Below are 21040 nucleotides of genomic sequence, written 5' to 3'. Positions count from 1 at the left end.
TACCAAATACCTTCATCGTTCATTTTCATTTGTCTATCGTATTAAAATAGGTTTTCTGTTTTGCATTTTCACTTTTAAGTACATACAATATAATCTTTTCTTTCTTGTGTACCTTTAACATTAAGTATTCATTCTCAAATAATTTCCCATGAACATTTAGACTATAACTAAAAAAATAGGCACTTCATTTATTATTTCTTAAAGAGCGTGAAAAGTGCATTGTCGACAACTAAAAATAAATGGAAGAAGTACAAACTTATATATCTTACAATCAACAACATACCAAGTGTCCCATAAATAGAAGAATCTGGAAAGCGTGTGAGGGGTAGAGAGGTTGTTTTTGGTTGACGGTCGGCCCAAGGGGAACAGTTGAAATACCAAATTATAGTTTGTGGAAAATAAGAGGGGCACCATACTGAGGCTGCATGGTTATCCTGGGCAGAGGAGCATGGGCATATGATGGAGAAAGTTCAAAAGAGAAGCTTTGTAGGATCATTGACAAAGCCATCTTTGCTTCTAACATGGCAAAATTTTGTCCAATGCATATTCTAGGACCCCAAGAAAATGGAAAATATGCAACTTGACCCTTTGTTGCACTTGATGTTCCTTCTTTAAATCTCTCTGGATTGAACTGAGTTGCATCTTCACCCCATATCTCTATCATGATGCAATATGATCACTGGCGATGAGATTAGTACACCGGCTGGTATAGATACTTCTCCTAACACAATGTCTTCATTGGCCCGCCGGCCAATTGTTATTACTGGGGGATATAACCTTAGTGATTCATACAAGATCATCGTCACCTGCAATAATAAATCTTCTCCTTCAGTTATATCTTAGCATGACCGAGACATGTAAAAATTTAATGTTACGGTTACGGGAGTAACTCAACCTCAAAAGCTAGCGGTGAGAACCAATGTGGGACTTTTTACCCACTCTTAACACCCCTCCGGGCTTTGGCAGTGATAAAGAAGCAAACCACCAGTCCATTCCCCAACCAATGTGGGACTTTTTACCCACTCTAACAATCAGGTCACCAAACTTTCTTGATCTTCTAGACTGGACAGACGTGTGTTTTTGGTAAATATTCGTATGGGCCTGATCACTCGACCCCATTTTGTGAAGAGACACCCTTATCCCAATTTTATGGGGCTGCTTTGCCAAGTTCTTTAAATTTTGTGGCTTGACTAATTCCAATAGGTGTAGTACTCCACTAGCTAATAACCAACACAGCGAGAAATTCTGGAAATGAGATCAGCCCATCATTGAAGAGATGAGGTTAGAACTTACAGATGAGATAGTCACACAATTCAACATGGTGTCAGACTGAGCAGAATTCCTGAATTCAAATCTCACCCCACTGATTATCAAAAGAAATGCACTCCTCTTAGGAATAATGACATCTTCTAGTCAACTGTCAAACCTTAGTATAATAAAGCTCCAACTTATCAAATTTAAGAACTCAAGCAACAGCAATGGCAATAAGAGAAAAAACTCATGGCACATAAATTTGAACCAACAAAACCAGAATACTCGCAACGTTCAGACGATTTAATCCATCAAAATCTGGTTTTTGACTCTCAAACACTTGCAAGACTTCTTCTCTGGCCCGTGCCTGCCAATTTTGATATCTGCTCAACACTAGAGTCCATAGGAGCAACGCTGATGTAGATTCTTCGCCAGCAAAATAGAATAGCTTGCATTCTTCAATGACTTCTTCGATGCTCATTCCAAAGTCCTTGTTTCTGTTTTGTTCAATTTCTTTAAAATTCGATTCCAGAAATATGCCCAATAGATCCTCATTATCAGCATTCCCTGCTTCCATTGCCTTCAATCTTTTGTCAATGATACCTCTAATTGAGGAGCGAACATCCTTTTTTATTTCCTTCATTCTTCTGTTCCTCTTTGTTGGCAAAAATCTTTGAAATAGGATTACATAAAACAGTAAACCAACATGGGTTAGATAAGAAATTAATGATGAAGGGAAGCAATGTGCATTTTTGAAGAACATTATAGTTTGTAATAGAGTACTTTACCTCCATCCTGGGATATAAACTGATTGCATAGATTCGGTAAGATGCTGAATTTGTTCCTTTTGAAGTTCAAAAATCTTTCTACCTTCTTCGTAACTACTTCCAAAAGCTGTCCGGGAGATTACATCACTAGTCATTTGCTGAAGGTGAGGCCATACATCTATCTCAAGTGAGCCTTCAAGTGGAACAATGTCTTCCCATTTGCTCAACATCTCACTACAGCTCAAGTAAAAAGCTGGAAGCATATGCTGTTCGAGAAAATGGTGAAAGAGGAAAAATGTCAATGACGCTAAAACTTGAACAAAATTAGGTATAGTGGCACCGTAACCCTTTAATGTAAGTGACGGATCAATCAAACGAAAGAGTGTTCAAATAACAATTAAATCAGGAATGTTGAATCTCCTTATAATGAATAAATCCATTTTGATGTAACAGTAGCAAGATAAGAAAGAGCTAGCATTTTATTGATTCGAGGATGAAGAACTAGAACATTGACTGATGATCCAGACAAGATTCGACACTTTAGAACCATAAGATCCCTCTATGCTTGTCTAACTCGAGACAGATAGTAGAACTTACTCGAAACAGTCATATGTGCAGAGGATACATAAAAGCTTATATTGAACGGTAAGGAAGGCAAACAAAAGGAGATACAAAGGCATAGCCAGAGCAGAAGCCGAAAAGTAAGACCCTGCACTTTATCCATCATTAGATTAAGAATTGCGAACATAATAATTCCTGGTTGATCAATCGCGAAGTTTAAGGAGGAAGAGGAAAAAGGAAAGCAATGGCAAACCTTTAACTTCTCTAGATGGAAAGCGGGATTGATGATTTTTCTATGTTTGGCCCATTTGTCTTCCTCGAGGCTTGCTAGTCCGTGTATCAACAATCTTACTAATGGATTTCCACGAGGCTTTTGATACAAATAGGTTTTCGAGAGTACTTCCTTTATAAGCTCAGGGTCCATGATCAGTAATTGTGGTCTTGGACCCAACCATATAAAAGATTTTTTCCCTGCAACCATAAGTCTCAGGATTAACTACTAGTACAAATTTAGAAATGAACATTTATATAAAGAAAAAGAAAGAAATGAACGAGTGATTTTCAAAAAATAAAGAAATTGGGAGAAGAAGGCTTGTTACAACTTAAATCAAATTCATAGTTTCGATTGAATCCAGTAGCTTTTACCCAAAATTCTATATTTGTATTAAATATATTTAGTTCCTACTCCAATAACTAAAAAAGAGCTACGAGTTCAGTGGCAAGTTCATAACCCATAAACTTCAAATCTTATCTCTGTTTGTGGAATGAATGAGGTTTGTGAATGATTTAAGTTATATACAATGGCTAAACATTAGTGAATTTTCATCTTATATAGAAATAGGCTAGTTACTATTAATTTGTAATCAAAGGCAGATGTAGTCTTTTGGTACCGAGTTCATCTGAATCTTGTAATTTTGGCAAGGTGCATAATTTACGCCTAAAAATCTTCTAAAATTATACTAACAAACACTAGTACATATTGAACCCGTAAAACGTCTCTGCTGTAATTATCAAATACGTGACCTGATTGAATATAAAAAATTATTTTGAGTTAATGATCAAACACACACATCTAAAGTATTCATGTTTTTTGAGTTTCACACCTGAACTATCATGTGTGTGAGTTTCCTACCTGAACTATCACCGACTATTTAAATGTTCACTTTTCCAACCTAAAAGTTCAGGTATATTTTTGTGAGACCATACCATATTTCTTGATGGTTTCAAGAAAGAAAGGCACCATCCTTGGGGCTACATCATCATCACCATCATCAGACAGATTCATAGGCTTTGAGATAGCTTCCTTAATCATCCTAGAAAAATCTTTCATGTCACCATACAATGTTCTGTATGAATTCCCTTTTAAACCTTGTTTCCTCAACAACTTCTCCAACTTCTTTGGCGTGAACCAAATCCAATTCAGCACCTCCATAGATACACAAAGAGAGTAATTATGGCAGCACAACATACTGTCACTATTATTTGAATTGTGTCCATTTTCTCTCGAGTAAAAATTACCACCTTCTTGACTTTGTTATTAATTTTTGCCCCTCTATAAATCGTAGCTATCATGTGTCCCTGGGGATTAAGAGGACGATGTCATCATTGTTCACGAGGATTCATGTGATTTTCTCCTACGTGTAGAGTTTTTTCCATTGCCAAAATGGCTAGCTAGGTGTGCTTACTACCATGTACAAATGCTTTTTATTGTGACCAAAAAGCCAACTACTCTTTTCATAATTTAGCTTACGTCTTGTTTGTTAAATGTCCAAGCGGCTCTTTCTAATTTGTCATATCAATAAAGCTTTTCATTGGTTCTTGAGCTTGATTTATCAAAAATAATTTCTTTACTTCGAGGTAGAATCGAAGTAAGATTTCTGTATACTCAGTTGTGAGACTACACTAGATATGTTAGAAGGTTGAAGTCTAGATAGGTGGTCATTGGTCAAAGGATAGAAGGTTGAAGTCTAGATAGGTGGTCATTGGTCAAAGAATACATTTCATCTACTTTATTCTCTCCTATTGTTTCGAGAGGTGGACATCGATTGATTATTTATTTTGTTAGATTAATTCGAGTTCTAGTTTATTACTCATTGGCCAAAAGGGCCAGGTGTGCTTACCTCCATGTACAAATGCTTTTTGTTGCAATAAAATATTTATATATAATTAATAGATTTCCTGATACAAATACGAGTTCGGCGACAACAACATATATAGAGAAGGTGGGGTGTACGTAGATCTTATCCTTGTCTTTATACAGTAGCAGGTTGTTTCCGTACCCGTATCTAATATTGTAACTCCGTCCATGAACCGCGCGAGTCTCAATAAACTTTATTATATTACAAGATACCTCTCATAAGATATCAAATTATAGTTTGTGGAAAATAAGTGGAGCACCATACTGAGGCTGCATGGTAATTATGGACTGAGGGGCATGTGCATAAGATGGAGACAGTTGGAAAGAGAAGCTTTGTAGGATCATAGACACAGCCATCTTTGCTTCTAACGTGGCAAAATTTTGTCCAATGCATATTCTAGGACCCCAGGAAAATGGAAAATATGTAACTTGACCCTTTGTTGCACTTGATATTCCTTCTTTAAATCTCTCTGGATTGAACTTGTTTGCATCTTCACCCCATATCTCTTTATCATGTTGCAATAAGATCACTGGCGATGAGATTAGCACACCAGCTGGTATAGATAGTTCTCCTAATACAATGTCTTCATTAGCCCGCCGGCCAATTGTTGTTACTGGGGGATATAGCCTTAATGACTCGTGCAAAATCATTTTTACCTGCAAAAAATGCTCCACCATCAATTACGTCAAAGCATGAATGAAACCTGTAAAAAGTTACTATTATATTTAAGGCCTTCATTGCCAAAGGCGGAGCCAACCCTCTTGAGGGGGTTCATCTCAAACCCCCTTTAATGGAAAAATATACTATTTATACATGATTAAAATTAATTTTTATGTGGTTATAGTAGGTGTTGAACACCCTTGACTTAGTTTTCTTTGAATATTGAACCCCTTACTTGAAATCCTGGCTCCGCTTCTGTTCATTGCTTGGGGCTTCACAAACTTCCTTGACCTTGTGGCATTGAGCAGGCATTAGCCCCCACACATAATCTTACGACTATGCAGAAACCTAAGTTTTTTGTTATCAGTCGGTCGTGCCTGATCACTGAGACCCCAGCTTCTTTGCTGACTTCCTTTATTAGTTGTGGCTAAACTAATTCCTACGAATGGAGTATTACTCTAGCTTGTAACCAACATAAAGAGAAGTTACTGAAATGAGATTAATCCCTCTATTGAAGACATAATTCTCAAACAGCTTAAATTGATACATGAGATGGTCACACAATTCAACACTGTATTTATAACACAAGCATAAATCCCTAAGTTCAAGTCTCACCTCATCGATAATCAAAAGAAATTCACACGTGCTTACCATAGCATCTTCTAATCCAGCATCAAACATTAGTATCAAAGCTAGAGTCTCTTCAAATTCAAGCAATAGAAATAACAATGATAGTAAGGCACTGTGAAAATATTAAAGTAGATTTTTTGGAAGAATAAATTTCTAGCTAAGTTTCTAGAATAGTTTAGTGTAGCATCTTGAATAAACATTTTGTAGAATGATCTAGATATTTTAGAATAGTGGTAGAAGATAAAGATGACTAAATTTTCATCTTGAATAATCTAGATATTCTAGAGTAGTAGAAGATAAACATCACTAGATTTTTCTTGTAGAAGTATCTAGAAGTTTTTCTAGAATCATCCATGAACAAGTATAAATAAGAATGGTCTTGTACATTTGTAACCATCCAAAAAAAAAAACCAAAAAAACAATTCAATTCAAGAAGCCTTCTTCCATAACAAAGTCTTTCTTTCTAGCTTCCTCTTCTTAGTTGAATCTTCCGATCTTAGTTAACGATCTTGGGCTAGCAGAAAGTCTCTCCAACTACACTTTTCTTCAACTATTCTCAACATGGTATCAGAGTCATAGCCACATGTTGGCTTCTGAATTTTATTTCAAGATTGGGTTAGTGATAGATTCAACTTGTTTCTCTTTATGGATTTTAGCGGTCGTGGAAATGGACTGGGCATGGAGTTGTTAAATCAGTCCAATTACAAGGCATGAAATACATGTATGGAATCATACCTTGTGGGTGAGGACTTGTGGGATATTGTCAACGGAAGTAACATAAGTCCTCCTGTCGACGAACCGGAAAATGATAGTGCATATAAGAAGTGAAAGCAGACTAATGCGAAGGCGGAATTCATCAAGAAGAAATCCATCTCCTCCAGTTTATTTGATCATATTATAAGGTGCAAATCAGCCCACGAAATATGGAGGACCCTCAATCAATTATTCGACAAGAAGAATGAAGCTCGGCTGCAGATATTGGAGAATGAATTGGCTAATGCCAACCAAGGTAATCTTTCTATTGCCAAGTATTTCTTAAGAATTAAGAATTTATGTTCTGAGATTTCCTTATTAAATACGGACGAGGCTATCTCTGAAGCACGAATGAGAAGAATTATCATTCGTGGTTTGAAATCAGAATACATTCCCTTTGTGACATCAATTCAGGGATGGGCTAAACAACCATCCCTGGAGGAATTTGAGAATTTGTTGTCATCATAAGAGTTACTAACAAAACAACTGGCTGGTGAATTTGTCAAAGAAAGGAAAGAAAATTCTCTTATAGTTGACAAGAGAAACGTTAAACAAAAAGCAAGAGATATACCTCATTATCGATTCGCATGTGATTCAAGATCGCCTAGAAAGAAGGAAGAGTCTTTTAACAATTATAAAAAGTCTCTCAGATGTTATCGGTGTGGAAAAACAGGACATATAAGAAGATATTGCTGAGCCACTGAGAGCAACATGGTTCATACTGAAAAAGTTGTTGAAGAAGAAAAAGACTGGGAAAGATGCTTAGAAGCTGAGAATCGACCAATAAATGCCTTGCTTTCATAAATTTGGAAAAAGATTGGAGCAAATATAATACAATCCATCTTGAGGAGAAGGAAGACACTGATAAAAGGCAAGAAGATAGTAAAGACTTTCAAACTGGAGACATGGCAGTTGCTATCAAGGAAACCAAACAAGCAAATCCTGGCAATAAAAGTCTGGACGTAGATGATATTAAAGTAGATTTTGAGCAGACATTGTCTAAAACTCTATATGCTAGTGATGACTTTATCGAAGAAAGCATTAAAGGAGATTGAATAGAAGCTAAAGTCTCTGATCAATCATCTATCATATCAAGTTCAATCACTAGCTTAGAGAACATATTAGAAGTTGACAAAGTAGCTAAAGATCAAAGAGATGAAGACGCTGAAATTGAAGTCCCAATTTTAGATGGAGAGACATACAATATGATTGAAGAACTAGAAATAAAATCTAGTGGTGGATCATATTATGATGTTGATGCTTCACAAAAAATTGATGATCAAATCATCATCGAATCAAATGAGGAGGCTTATACAAATGAAATATCCTTGTGTTACAGAGTTGCTTCAGAAAGAGTAAGTTCTAAAATCTTAAATGCTAGAGCTCCAAACTTTTCCATCGCATGTGTGTCTCCAGATAATGAAGTTATGGAAGAGTTCACTGAAAGGGGAAGCTCGAGAACTCAACATCATAAAACTCAGCTAGGACAAATCAATGATGGAAAATCTTCATTATTGAAAGAAGAAAGAAGAGTCTGGAAAAAACTGCTAAGAGTTTCACCAAGGCGTGGTTCAAAGCTTCGTTTGAGTCCTTCCACGACAAGTCCGGGGTAGCTTCAAAAAAAGTACTTTAAGGGAGAGTGTGAAAATATTAAATTAGATTTTTGGAAGAATAGATTTCTAATTAAGTTTCTAGAATAGTTTAGTGTAGCATCTTGAATAAACATCTTTTAGAATTATCTAGATATTTTAGAATAGTGGTAGAAGATAAAGATGACTAAATTTTTATCTTGAATAATCTAGATATTCTAGAGTAGTAGAAGATAAACATCACTAGATTTTTCTTGTAGAAGTATCTAGAAGTTTTTCTTGAACCATCCATGAACAAGTATAAATAGGAATGGTCTTATACATTTGTAAACATCCAAAAAAAACAAGACAATTCAATTCAAGAAGACTTCTTCCATAACAAAGTCTTTCTTTCTAGCTTTCTCTTCTTAGTTGAATCTCTCGATCTTAGTTAACGATCTTGAGCTAGCAGAAGGTCTCTCCAACTACACCTTTCTTCTGCTATTCTCAACAGGCACAACAATTGAACCACCCAACTGGAATACTTACAACTTTTAGACATTTAATCCATCAAAATCAGTTTCCAATAAGTAGAAGGGGGCCTCTTTTCCAATAAGTAGATGAGATGGTCATATAATTCAACATGGTGTTTATCACACAAGCAGAAATCTTGAAATCAAATCTCACCCTACTTATAATAGAAAAAAAAATTCACGTGCTTGTAAAAGAGTTCCCCCTTCCTAAGGAAACCATGGCAACTTCTAGTACGGTATTGAACCTTTAGTGGTCTTCTAAAATTAAAGCACTCAAGTAATAGCAATAACAATTTAAGTAAATGACCTTGGTACATAGACTGAACTAAAAAAATTAGAATACTTACAACTTTTAGACGATTTAATCCATAAAAATCTGGTTTCTGACTCCCAAAGACTTGTAAGACTTCTTCACTGGCCGTGTCTGCCAATCTTGATACATGCTCAACAATACTAGAGTCCATAGGAGCCACTCTTATATAGTTTCCGCCAAAAAAATAGAATAGCTTGCATTCTTTAATGACTTCTTCGATGCTCATTCCAAAGTCCTTGTTTCCCTGTTGTTGGATTTCTTTAAAATTTGATTCCAGCAATATGCCTAATAAATCCTCATTATCGACGTCCCCTGCTTCCATTGCCTTTAATCTTTTATCAATAATACCTCTAATTGAGGACCAAACATCCTTTTTATTTCCTTCATTCTTCTGTTCCTCTTTATTGACAAAAATATTTGAAATTATTTTATAAAACGAAAAAACAGAATACATTCACAAAAATCATAACTAATCAATTTGCACTTCCTAATAAACTTTGTAGTTTGTAATAGAGAACTACAGTTACATTTTCCAAAATCTTAGGAGAATTAAGTTTCTAAAATAAAAAATATTTCTACCTTCTTCATAACTACTTCCGAAAGCTGTCCGAGAAATCACATCACTGCTCAATTGTTGCAAGTGAGGCCATACATTTATCTCATATTATAATTATACAAGATAGCAGTAAGCTTCTTGTTTATTCAACAATGGAGGAAGTATAGAGTTTGATAGTGTTTGTAGAAGAAAGAAAGGAAGTTCTAGAGGAAGAAGATGAGAGAGAAGAGTAACTGCCTGTATTGATTCATTAAGCACAATGTACATTGTCATATATATACTAGCTTGTGATATGCCTAACTAACTCAACTAGTCGTTAACAACTTTTATAACTAACTGCTAAAACAGTTAAAACTAAAAATCTGAAACAAGTCTCCTTTATTCTCTACTTATGGTCAGCACTTCTTCAATGTCTTCAACACTCCCCCTCAAGCTAGGAAGGTGTGAAGATGTCACATATTCCTAGCTTGGTATTGAGATGAGTTTGTTGAGCTCTTGTCAGTCCTTTAGTCAGCTTGTCTGCAGGTTGATCTTGAGTTGCAATATAGTGAGTCTTGATCATTCCTTGGACTATTTTTCCCTTATAAAGAAGCAGTCAATATCAATATGCTTTGTCCTCTCATGATATATTAGATTAGCTGTTATTTGTAGAGCAGACCTGCTATCACTGAACACATCCACAAATAGTATTACTTCATTTCCAATTTCCTTCGTCAGACCTAGAATCCATACCAGTTCAACTGTCACTGCTGCAAGACTTCTGAATTCTGCCTCAGCTGATCTCTTGGAGATAGTATTTTGTTTCTTTGATTTCTAGGATACTACTGACTCTCCAATCTTCAAAAAATAACCAGTCACACACCTTCTAGTTTGAGTACAAGATGCCCAGTCTGCATCACAGTAGGCACTCACTTTAGTATCTGAGCCACTAGACAACAACACACCTTGACCTGGTTGTCCTTTCACATACTTTACTACTTTGAGTGCTGCCTCCATGTGTGATCTTTTAGGGTCTTGAAGAAACTAGTTGAGTGTTTGAACACAAAAAGCTATGTCTGGCCTTGTCATAGTTAGGTACAATAGCTTGCCAATCAATTTTTTATAAGCAACTTGATTTGCTGGTGGATCCTTAGTAGTCTGTCCATGCTTAAATGCCCATCAAACTGTCTAGATGTTAGCTTGGTGTAGTAGTCCATAGGAGTAGCTGCAGGCTTGGCTGCTGTTAAGCCTAGCTCAGATAGTAACTCTAAAGCATATTTTCTCTGATGCATTAATATTCCTTTGTCATATTTTGTAAATTATATTCCTATGAAGTATCTCAGCTCACCTAGATCCTTCATCTTGAAGTTTTGGTGTAGAATTGTCTTGGTCTTTTTTACCAACTTTAGGCTGTCTCCAGTGATCAACATATCATCAACATACACTAGCACAAGAATGATTCCTTATGTTGTTTTTATGATATACAAAGATGGATCATATTGACTCTGAATGAAGTGAGATCTTACCAAGGCCTATGATAGCTTAGTATTCCATTGCCTTGGTGCTTTTTTAAGGCCATATAGGGATTTTAGTAGTCTACATACTGCATTCTCCCCTTGACTAGCAAATCCCTGAGGTAGGTCCATGTACAATTCACAATATAGATCACCATTTAGGAAAGCATTGTAGATATCCATTTGTTGTACACACCAGTATTTTCTAGCTGATGCAGCAAGTACAGTTCTTACTGTCTTCATCTTCACAACAGGAGAGCTTGTTTCTTGGTAATCAATGCCTACTCTTTGGCCATAGCCCTTTGCTACTAGTCTTTCTTTAAACCCCTCAACTTCACCTGAGGCCTTATACTTTACTTTATATATCCACCTACAACCAATAGCCTTCTTCCCTTTAGGCAGGGGAACTACCTCCTAAGTGTTGTTAGAATTCAAGGCTTCTATTTTATTCTTCATTACTTCCACCCATCTAGGATCTTTGCAGGCTTCAAAGTAGCTTGTAAGTTCAGCAACACATGAAGTGTTCATCACATAACTCTTATAGGACTGGGATAGTCTATCATAAGACACATGATTTGCAAGACCATGAGGTACTTTCTTTGTGTTTTTAGAAACAAAGTCATTCATCCATGCTAGTGATTTTCTTTTTGTATTTGACTTTCTTTGATCCTGAGATGCAATTGGTTGAGATGTATCTTGTGTAGTGGTAGGAATGCTCTGCAGTTATTGCTCTTGCTGAGTAACCCCTTGACATCTACTTGACATCCTTTAGTATACCTTAGTTATGGATTGTCTGGGAGCAGGTTCACTTGGTGGTGGCTTCTCTTGCTGATTGTTTGAGGTAGTAGTCCTTTAGGATGAGGCATGTATAGGAATCTGCATAATCTCAGTAGTTACTGGATATTGATCTTCTAAAGAAAACACATGTTGAGGTGAATGAGGCTGCTTCTTGACCTCCTTAAAAGGAAATATATCTTCCCTGAATGGTATATCTCTACATACAAAAAAAATATTAGTAGATAAATCATACAGAATATATCCTTCTGAGTGCTAGAGTACCCCCATCATGATGCATGTCCTTGCTCTAGACATGAGCTTATCATGTTCATTCAGTACTTTGGGATAGCACAGGCACCCCATTACTCTGAGATGATCATAATTTGGCTGCTTACCATATAGTTTTTAATATGGACTCACAACCTGGATAACTAGGCTAGGCAACCTATTGATAATATACACAGCAGTTAAAATACAATAACCCCAGAACCTTATTATAATTTCATCCTGAAACCTAATAGCTCTTGTCACTTCTAGCATGTGTCTGTGTTTTCTCTCAGCAACACCATTTTGCTGAGGGGAATATGGACATGTAGTTTGATGAAATATGCCATACTCCTGGAAAAACTTCTTACATATTGAGTTGACAAACTCAGTACCATTATCAGTTCTTATAACTTTGACAGCCTTGTCAAATTCAGTTTTGACATACATAAGAAAGTGTTGGAGCTGAACACACACATCAGACTTAAGTTTTAACAGAAATATCTAAGTATACCTTGAAAAATCATCAACCGCTATTAGAAAATATCTATTTTCATTCATAGTTGGTACTTTGTAAGGTCCCCAAACATCCATGTGCACAAGATCAAAACAACTTATACTTTGACTGTTAGTAGACAGAAAAGGTAACCTAGTTTGTTTAGCACTAGGAAAGATACTACATTGCTTTATTCTATCTTTTGTTACTTAAACTTTTTGAGATATAACTCTTTTCAGCACACTGGTTGATGCATGTTCCAACCTTTGATGCCACAGATCTACTTCAGTTTGAGTTCTTTCCACACAGCTGGTTTACTAGATGCTTTAGTTGCTACTGCGACCTCTTTCTTTGACTGATCTCCAAGCACATATAGTCCTCCATCAAGCTTACCAATCCTCCTCACCTTTCTAGTACAAAGATCCTAGAAAACATAGAAATCAGGAAAGAAATTCACTGAGCAATTCCACTCCTTAGTCACTTGTGACACTGATAGAAGGTTACATGTAAACTATGGAATGTGATAGACATCTGTGATGTTATTTTCTTCTGACAGGCAACTAGTTCCCACATGAGTGACCATTGTAATGTCACCATTTGATAGATATACCTTATTTGTTTTTTCCAAATCTGTAACACTCTTGTTAAGTAAAAGGTCTGAGTTTCCAACCATATGGTTAGTAGCACCAGTATGAGGCTAGACAAGTAGAAATACCCGCACTTGTTACATTTGCAGACTCACAAGGTGTGTTGCCAGAGTTGTTTTTGTTGATCATTTGCAATATTTGATCATATTGTTCCTTGGTGAATACAACATTTCCCATCTGACTCAACTGCTCCAACTGACTAACAGACACTAGAGACTATCCTGCATCCTTAGTAGACCACTTCTACATGGACTTAGAATGAGATTACTGACCTGCACACAGATCATAGCCACCCTGATCTATTGAAAACACATTGTAACCTTTGTTGTTTCCTTCATGTTTGAACTTCTTCTTGGCCTTGTAATCTTGAGGATAGCCTACTATCTTTCAGTAGTTTTCCTTAGTGAGCCCCTTCAGTTTGCAGAAATCACATTGCAGATTAAAATTTTTCTTGAACTTCTGATTGTTGTTTCCACCTAGACCATTTCTTGCATACATGGCTATCTCAAGGTTCTTGGCATTAAGTGCAGGATTCATTCCCAAGATTTCAGCCTGACTTGCAACAAATTTGTGACTTTCATCACTTATGATCATTGCATAAGCTTGGTTCACATTTGGGAGAGGGGTCATAAGCAAGATTTGACTTCTTGCTTGTGTGTAGGTCTCATTCAGACCATAAAAAACTGAAACAATTTCAGTTTCTGCAGATACAGTACATATTCTTTTGATTTTTCACATTTACACCCAGGTGTAGGCACAAGAGCCTCAAATTCTTCCCACAAAACCTTTAGTTTTGAGAAATACACAGACACTGAGGTAGTTCCTTGAGACAATGTGACTATTTCTTTGTGCATATTAAAGGTTCTTTTCCCATCAGTTTTGTTAAATCTTTCAGATAGCTCATTCCAAACTACACTAGCCACAGATGCATACATAATTCCACCAAGTAACTCTTTAGAAACTGAATTCATGATCCAAGAAAGTACAACTGCATTGACTCTTTCCCAGTAACAGCTCAACTCATTTAAGAACTTATCTTTAGAACACGTTCCATCTACCATACCCAACTTATTTCTCCCTAATAAAGCCACATGCATGGATCTAAACCAGATTGAGAAGTTCTCAACTCCTGTTAATTGAAAAGAGATGATTTGTATGCCACTTACGTCAGAAGGGCCGAGAAAGAGAGAATGATTATAGTTCAATGAACTGGGAGTAACTCTGGATGCTTCAGCAACATCAACAGCAACATTTTGATTCACCATTATTGCAGATTTGTAAACCTTGATTCAAGACTTCTTAATCTTGATTCAATATGCCAAAATCAATCTTGCTCTACTAGTTTTCTAGTGAGTAAAGCTCTGATACTATGTAATTATACAAGATAGCAGTAAGCTTCTTGTTTATTCAACAATGGAGAAAGTACAGAGTTTGATAGTGTTTGTAGAAGAAAGAAAGGAAGAGAACTGAGAGAGGAAAAAGATGAGAAAGAAGAGTAACTGCTTGTATTGATTCATTAAATACAATGTACATTGTCATATTTATACTAGTTTGTGATATGCCTAACTAACTCAACTAGCCGTTAACAACTTTTATAACTAACTGCTAAAACAGTTAAAACTGAAAAATTGAAACAAGTCTCCTTTATTCTCTACTTGTGGTCAGCACTTCTTCAATGTATTCAACACATATGAGCCTTCAACTGAAACAACTTCTTTCCATTTCTCAGCATCTCTCAGCAGCTCAAGTAAAAAGCTAGAAGCATATGCTATTTGGGAAAATGGTGAAAGATTTAAAATATCAATAACACTAACACTTAAACTGAATAGAAATACACATATAGTGATACCAAAGAGTGATCTCTTTATAATAAATAAATCCATTTTTCTCTAATAAATCAAAGAAACTATTCCACGGAATGTAACGGTCTAAGGATACAAGAATAGCAACATGGATGAGATTCAACATTTTTGAACATAAAATCCTTCTTCAGTTTAACCGCTACATAGCAAAAATCACTCGAAAGAATCATATGTGGATAATATGCAAGTACAACAAAAAGAAGGCAAGTCAAACCGGAAAGAAAAGGAAGCCAGAGAAGCAAGAGTGAGCATTTTATCCATTGTTAGATTATGAACCGAAGGAGGAAGGAAAACAATGACAAACCTTTAAATTCTCTAGATGGAAAACGGGATTGATAATTTTTCTATGTTTGGCCCATTTGTCTTCCTTATAGCTTACTAGTCCTTGTACCAATAATGCTGCTAATGGATTTCCACGAGGCTTTTGATACAAATAGGTTTTCAAGAGTACTTCCTTTATAAGCTCTGGGTCCATGATTAATACTTGTGGTCTTGGACCCAACCATATAAAAGATTTTTTGCCTGCAAGTTCAGGATTAACTACTAGTACAAATTTTGAAATAAAACATTTATACAACCATAAAGAATGAAATGAACAGAGTGATCTTCAGAAGATAACTAAATCAGAAGAAGGCGGCTTGTTACAACTTCATCAAATTTGATCTTTCAAAACTCTTACTTTCCAAGAGAAAGAGGCAATCTTTTGTATTAGATAATGGTTGTGTGACGGTGAGACTCAAACCCAAGAGTTAGCACATCTTTTATTCACTTAATTATGTCTTCAACTCTGAAACAACTTACACTTGAGTACACACTCCATACATGTTATCCAGACAACTTCAATTTATCCGTAACAACATGGAGGTCATTGAAGTGAAACATGATTTTTAACACAATTAAACTAAAGTATAACACCACATTTACATTCTTGATCTTCAAGGTTCCATTGTCGTTGCTCTTTAACATTCATCACAGGAAGTTGGGATCTGACCTAGGCTAAGGTCCTCGGACTCTGCATTATAACATCATCGAAGTCTATATTTCATACAATTCTCTCTTTTACTCACCTTAAATATTATTTTTACTTACTTAATTCACAATATCCAACTGTTAATAATCGGATCTATAGCAAGTTAAGCTACGACTCATGCTTGTCCTTAATGTTGGAGTTGTAAGTTAACTTCAACTCTTTGAAGTGAAAACAAAGAAAGAAAGAAAGAAAGAAGAGAACAAATAACTTACTGCACAAAGGTTTGATTTTATCTGAAGTGATGCTTAAATACTAAAAAAATTCAATAACTAATGTCTATAATTAAGCCACTACTTTGTACACGATTCCGTGATCAGCAATATCCACAATAACTAAACCACTAATATCTAAAAAAACAGCCACTAAACTAAGTTAATAGAACATGGCTTAAAAAAACTGGATAATGTCCAACATGGCTAAAAAAGCTGGATAATGTCCAACAACTGCTTTAACTTTTACTACAGTAACTGAGGCAATTAATCAATACTTCTCCTTGCTTCAGTTGCTACAAATTCTAAGTCATTCTCTGAGAAATTCAAATCTACTCTTCGGCAAGGATTTGTTAAAGATATCTGCCAGTTGAAGATCCGTCTTGCAGTATTTTTTTTTCTATCTGGTGTTCAATACCCGCATTGAAATCCGACTAATTCGGATTCATGCTTGGTAGGGCCCCATTTGATGGGAAACGCTCCCTTTGAGTGACGGAGTTTGGTGAGTACCAGTCAGATTTGTGTGGATTAATTTTAGCTTTTCAGTGGCTCTCCTGGTTACTTTCTTGAAAGGAAGTCTTGCTTGCTTGCCAAATTGACGAGTTCTGCAATCTGGTATTTCAGCTTCAAGATTAGGCAGCCTTTGAACCAGATCTTTTTTTGTGAGTTAATTACTGAAATGTCTGAGTCTTTTATGTGGAACTTGTGCATTGATCTTAGTTGCAGAATAAGCTTTTTGCTAATTATCTAAAAGATCCAATATAAAGATCTTTCCCTTCATCATTACCTTGAATAAGTTTTTGTCATCTTCATCCTTGATTTGACAGTAATTGGATTCAAAGAGAAGTTTGAAACTATTCTCAAGCATCTGGCTAACACTTTACAGACTATGACTAATATTAGGTACAAAAAAGCACATCTTTGATTAGTTTTATACCTGAGGAGCATTTCATTTCCATAGTACCTTTGCCTTCAGCAGAAATATAGTCTCCATTACCAACTTGTACTTTGAAAACTACTGAAGTATCCAACTCCTTGAAGAGATCATGATCAAATATCATGTAGTTTGTGCAACCACTGTCAATAAGCTACTTGTCACTCGAGCAGCTAATTGTCAAACATGTCGCTACAAAGAGTTGTTCTTCATCTTCCTGATTAGCTACCTGTGCAACATTAGTTAGCTAAGTGTTGTTCTTGCAAACCTTCTGATGATGTCCCATCTGCTGATATATCTCACACTGTTGGTCTGGCCTTCTCCAGCATTTGAACGGTGGATAACCCTTCTTTCCATAATGCTTGCAAGAAGGAAAATTATGTTTCGCTCCCCTATTGATCCCAGGAGAATGAGAACCTGAGTTTTCCTTGTTGTTCCACTTCTTCTTTCCTTGGTATCCCTGGTTTGATTGAACTTTTGCAGGTAGTTCACCTTCAACAGATCCTTCGGACCTCATAAGTCTTCTCTATTCTTGTGCCTGCAAAGCATTCAATAGTTCTGCCAAACTAATCTGTGATAAATTCTTAGAATTTTTCAGTGCGTAAATAGTTGTTTCAAAACCTTTTGGGGACTATTACTAGAATTTTTTGAACCAATCTAGAATCAGAAAATTCAGAGCCAAGTAATCTTACATTGTTGGAAATGTTGAGTAATCTATCAGAATACTCTTTGATTGTCTCTGAATCCTTCATCTTCTGAAATTCAAATTCTCGGATCAGGTTAAGAGTACGCATACCTTTGATCCGTTCATCTCCTTCATATTTTTTCTTTAGGAAATTCCAGACCTCAAAAACTGATTTCAATGTCATAATCCTGACAAAGATTTCAGATGAGACTGCAGCGAATAACGTTGCTCTAACCTTTGATTTTCTTGTTTTCTTTTCCTTGTGATTCCTCATATGCGCCATGGTTGAATTTTCAGGCAAGGGAGGAACTTCGTAGTCCTCCTCAACAGTTTCCCACAAATCGTTTGCCTCCATATATGCCTCCACTCTTACTGCCCAGACATGATAGCCTTCACCTTTGAAGACAGGTGGTGCTAGTGCAGTGAAAGGAGTCTCTGAATTCATAGAAGAAAAAAATAAGAAGAGAAAGATATGTTTCCCTCAAATGCAGGTCCCTCAAGAAGAGAGTTCTTGATACCAATTTATTGGAGTTGTAAGATTTAACTTCAACTCTTTGAAGTGAAAACAAAGAAAGAAAGAAGAGAACACATAATTTAATGCACAAAGGTTTAATTTTCATTAATCTGAAGTGTTGCTTAAATACTAAAAAAATGCAATAATTAAAGCCTATAATTAAGTCACTACTTTGTACATGATTCCATGATCAGCAATATCCAAAATAACTAAACCACTAACATCTAAAAAATAGCTACTAAACTAAGTTAACAGAACATGACTTAAAAAAACTAAATAATGTCCAACATGACTAAAAAAGTTCGATAATGTCAAGTAACTGGTTCAACTTTTACTGCAGTAACTAAGGCAATTAATCAACACTTAACCCCATACAACTTTAGTAAATTAAAGATGGTCATATACTAAACAGTTACTCCAAAAAGGGACAACCAAATGTGAAAACATACCATATTTCTTGATGATTTCAAGAAAGAAAGGAAACATTCTTGGGACTATATAATGATCAGACAGATTCATGGGCTTTGAGGTAGCTTCCTTAGTCATCCCCAAAAGTTCTTTCATGTCACCATACAATATTCTGTATGAATTCTCTTTTAGACCTTGATTCTTCAACAACTTCTTCAACTTCTTTGGACTGAACCAAATCCAATTCAGTACTCTCCATAGACACACAAACAGATTACTAATAATTACTATGGCAGCACAAAAATATGTTACCATCATTTGAATTTTGGCCATCTAGTTCGAGTAAGAACAAGCTTCTTAGACTTGGTTATTAATTTCTACCTCTGTAAATCATATTCCGAACATCCCAATTATTTGTGTGAAAGAACCAAAGAAAATGTACTTTTTGTCAGAAACCTTTTTCAAGCATACGCTTAGTGATGCAATCCCTCGTTGAACTTATATGATGTAGTTTGACTTGAAATGAATTTTTATTAAAAAAAAAATGTTTTTCAAACTTTATAATTTAAAATATGTTATAAGTAGATATTTATGTTGTTATATATGAATTTATTAAAAATAAATAAATATTTTAAAATTAAATTGTAGTAATAAATATAGAAATGTGTAGCTTTTTTATTGATAAAAGGGAAAAATGAGTCATATGATGAATAAAGAGTAATAAGGTTTGGCACAAACTTCAATCTTATGCAAGTCGTCCACTTTCTCTTCTATATTCTCCTCAAGAAGTTATGAATAAAACTATAGATAGTTAATTAATTTATTATTTACGAAACTTTTTTCTGGAACTTCATAAATTTGGGTATGTAATTGATTGATTCTTTTTAAATTTTATAAATTGACAAGTAATTTGAGATAACTATATGGGTGACAAGTAATTTGAGATAACTATATGGGACGCGTAGAGCATAAAATAATAAAACTAGGCAAAAAGGGGTGATGTGTTATCTCTCTTTCACTAAGGAGGTCTGTTTATTTTATTTTTTTTATTCTTTGATAATTTTTCTACTTACATATTTCCTTTTATTGTAAAAAAAAATCTATATGTGTAAATTACTTCTCCTCCATTATTTATATTCTTTAAAATAAAAACTTAATAATCTTTTTTTTATATTATTGCCGGCATGTAAGAAATTGAAATAAATTGAGGAAAAGAAAGACAAAGAATTTGTGAAATTTTTTTTCTTATTTTCTTGATTGATCGTTTAAATTCTAAATAAAGTAGGAAACAAAAGACTTTTAAATAAGGTAGAAAACAAAAGATTAACCATAAGATATACAAAAGAAATAAAATAATATGTGCATAATATGTATAATGATGTGCTGAAGTTGGACGAAATCATCATCATTAAATTATTCTCAAGCCACGTAATCCATCAGCAAATAATGTTGACGAGTGCAGTGAAACAGGTGAATGGAACGGGTGAATCAACCCGATCCAATGAAGAAAATACAACATTATTCCAACATGGCATGTCTTTTCATATTCAAAACTACTAAATTATTAGTCGTCAACTTGTCATATTCAGGGCAAAAAGATGATCATGTTAGTCAATAAAACATTTGAAAGTTGAAATGGTTGTTAAGAATTTAGAGCAATTCATCAATTTTAAAAGGTAAGTTAGAAGAATTATTCATTTACTCTTGCAAATATTTATATGTTCGTGGTAAATAGTTTTGAGAGTTTTCTATTATATTATCCGGTAAATGATACACCCTATGCATCAACAAGTAATAGATATTGAAGGTGTAATTTCTTCTTTCATAATTATCTTTAACAGTCTGCATGCTTCATACTCTTACTATTTTCTTGGTTAAATTGAATAACCTATATATTTCTTTCTTCTTCATACACAAAATCATCATACTAATTTTTTTTTCATACTTTTATTTATAATAGGTAATTTAGATCTAAATGTCAAATGACATTA

At 35.1% G+C, this 21040-nt stretch overlaps 3 protein-coding genes across 4 annotated transcripts; all 3 read right to left on the bottom strand.

Moving 5' to 3' along the window:
* Window positions 1–168: 168 nt before the first annotated feature.
* Window positions 169–4286, bottom strand: LOC107878600 (cytochrome P450 CYP72A219). Its single transcript, XM_047415570.1, is given in 6 exon segments — window positions 169–659; window positions 661–806; window positions 1541–1922; window positions 2040–2284; window positions 2833–3050; window positions 3786–4286. Coding segments are annotated over 6 exon segments (1530 nt in total). The 5' UTR covers window positions 4048–4286; the 3' UTR covers window positions 169–382.
* Window positions 4287–4733: 447 nt separating this feature from the next.
* On the bottom strand, window positions 4734–15876 carry LOC107878601 (cytochrome P450 72A397-like). Its single transcript, XM_047415569.1, has 2 exons — window positions 15574–15876; window positions 4734–5373 (listed from the first exon to the last, which is right to left on the bottom strand). Exons 1-2 carry the CDS (start codon window positions 15742–15744, stop codon window positions 4948–4950), a joined length of 597 nt encoding a protein of 198 aa, XP_047271525.1. The 5' UTR covers window positions 15745–15876; the 3' UTR covers window positions 4734–4947.
* A 1394-nt stretch (window positions 15877–17270) lies between these two features.
* Window positions 17271–20947, bottom strand: LOC124885288 (cytochrome P450 734A4-like). Of its 2 annotated transcripts, XM_047415568.1 has the most exons (3): window positions 19091–20947; window positions 18135–18562; window positions 17271–17980 (listed from the first exon to the last, which is right to left on the bottom strand). In XM_047415568.1, the coding sequence occupies exons 1-3, from the start codon at window positions 19380–19382 to the stop codon at window positions 17969–17971; spliced, it is 732 nt and encodes a 243-aa protein (XP_047271524.1). In that variant the 5' UTR covers window positions 19383–20947; the 3' UTR covers window positions 17271–17968. The 2 variants fall into 2 exon arrangements, with proteins under 2 accessions (XP_047271524.1, XP_047271523.1); XM_047415567.1 differs by having other exon boundaries at window positions 17271–18562.
* Window positions 20948–21040: the final 93 nt, after the last annotated feature.

This window comes from Capsicum annuum, chromosome 7, assembly GCF_002878395.1.
Source record: "Capsicum annuum cultivar UCD-10X-F1 chromosome 7, UCD10Xv1.1, whole genome shotgun sequence".
Lineage (NCBI taxonomy): Eukaryota > Viridiplantae > Streptophyta > Magnoliopsida > Solanales > Solanaceae > Capsicum > Capsicum annuum.
The sequence above is the reverse complement of the archived record's forward strand: the minus strand, read 5'-3'. Positions and strand labels throughout refer to the sequence as shown.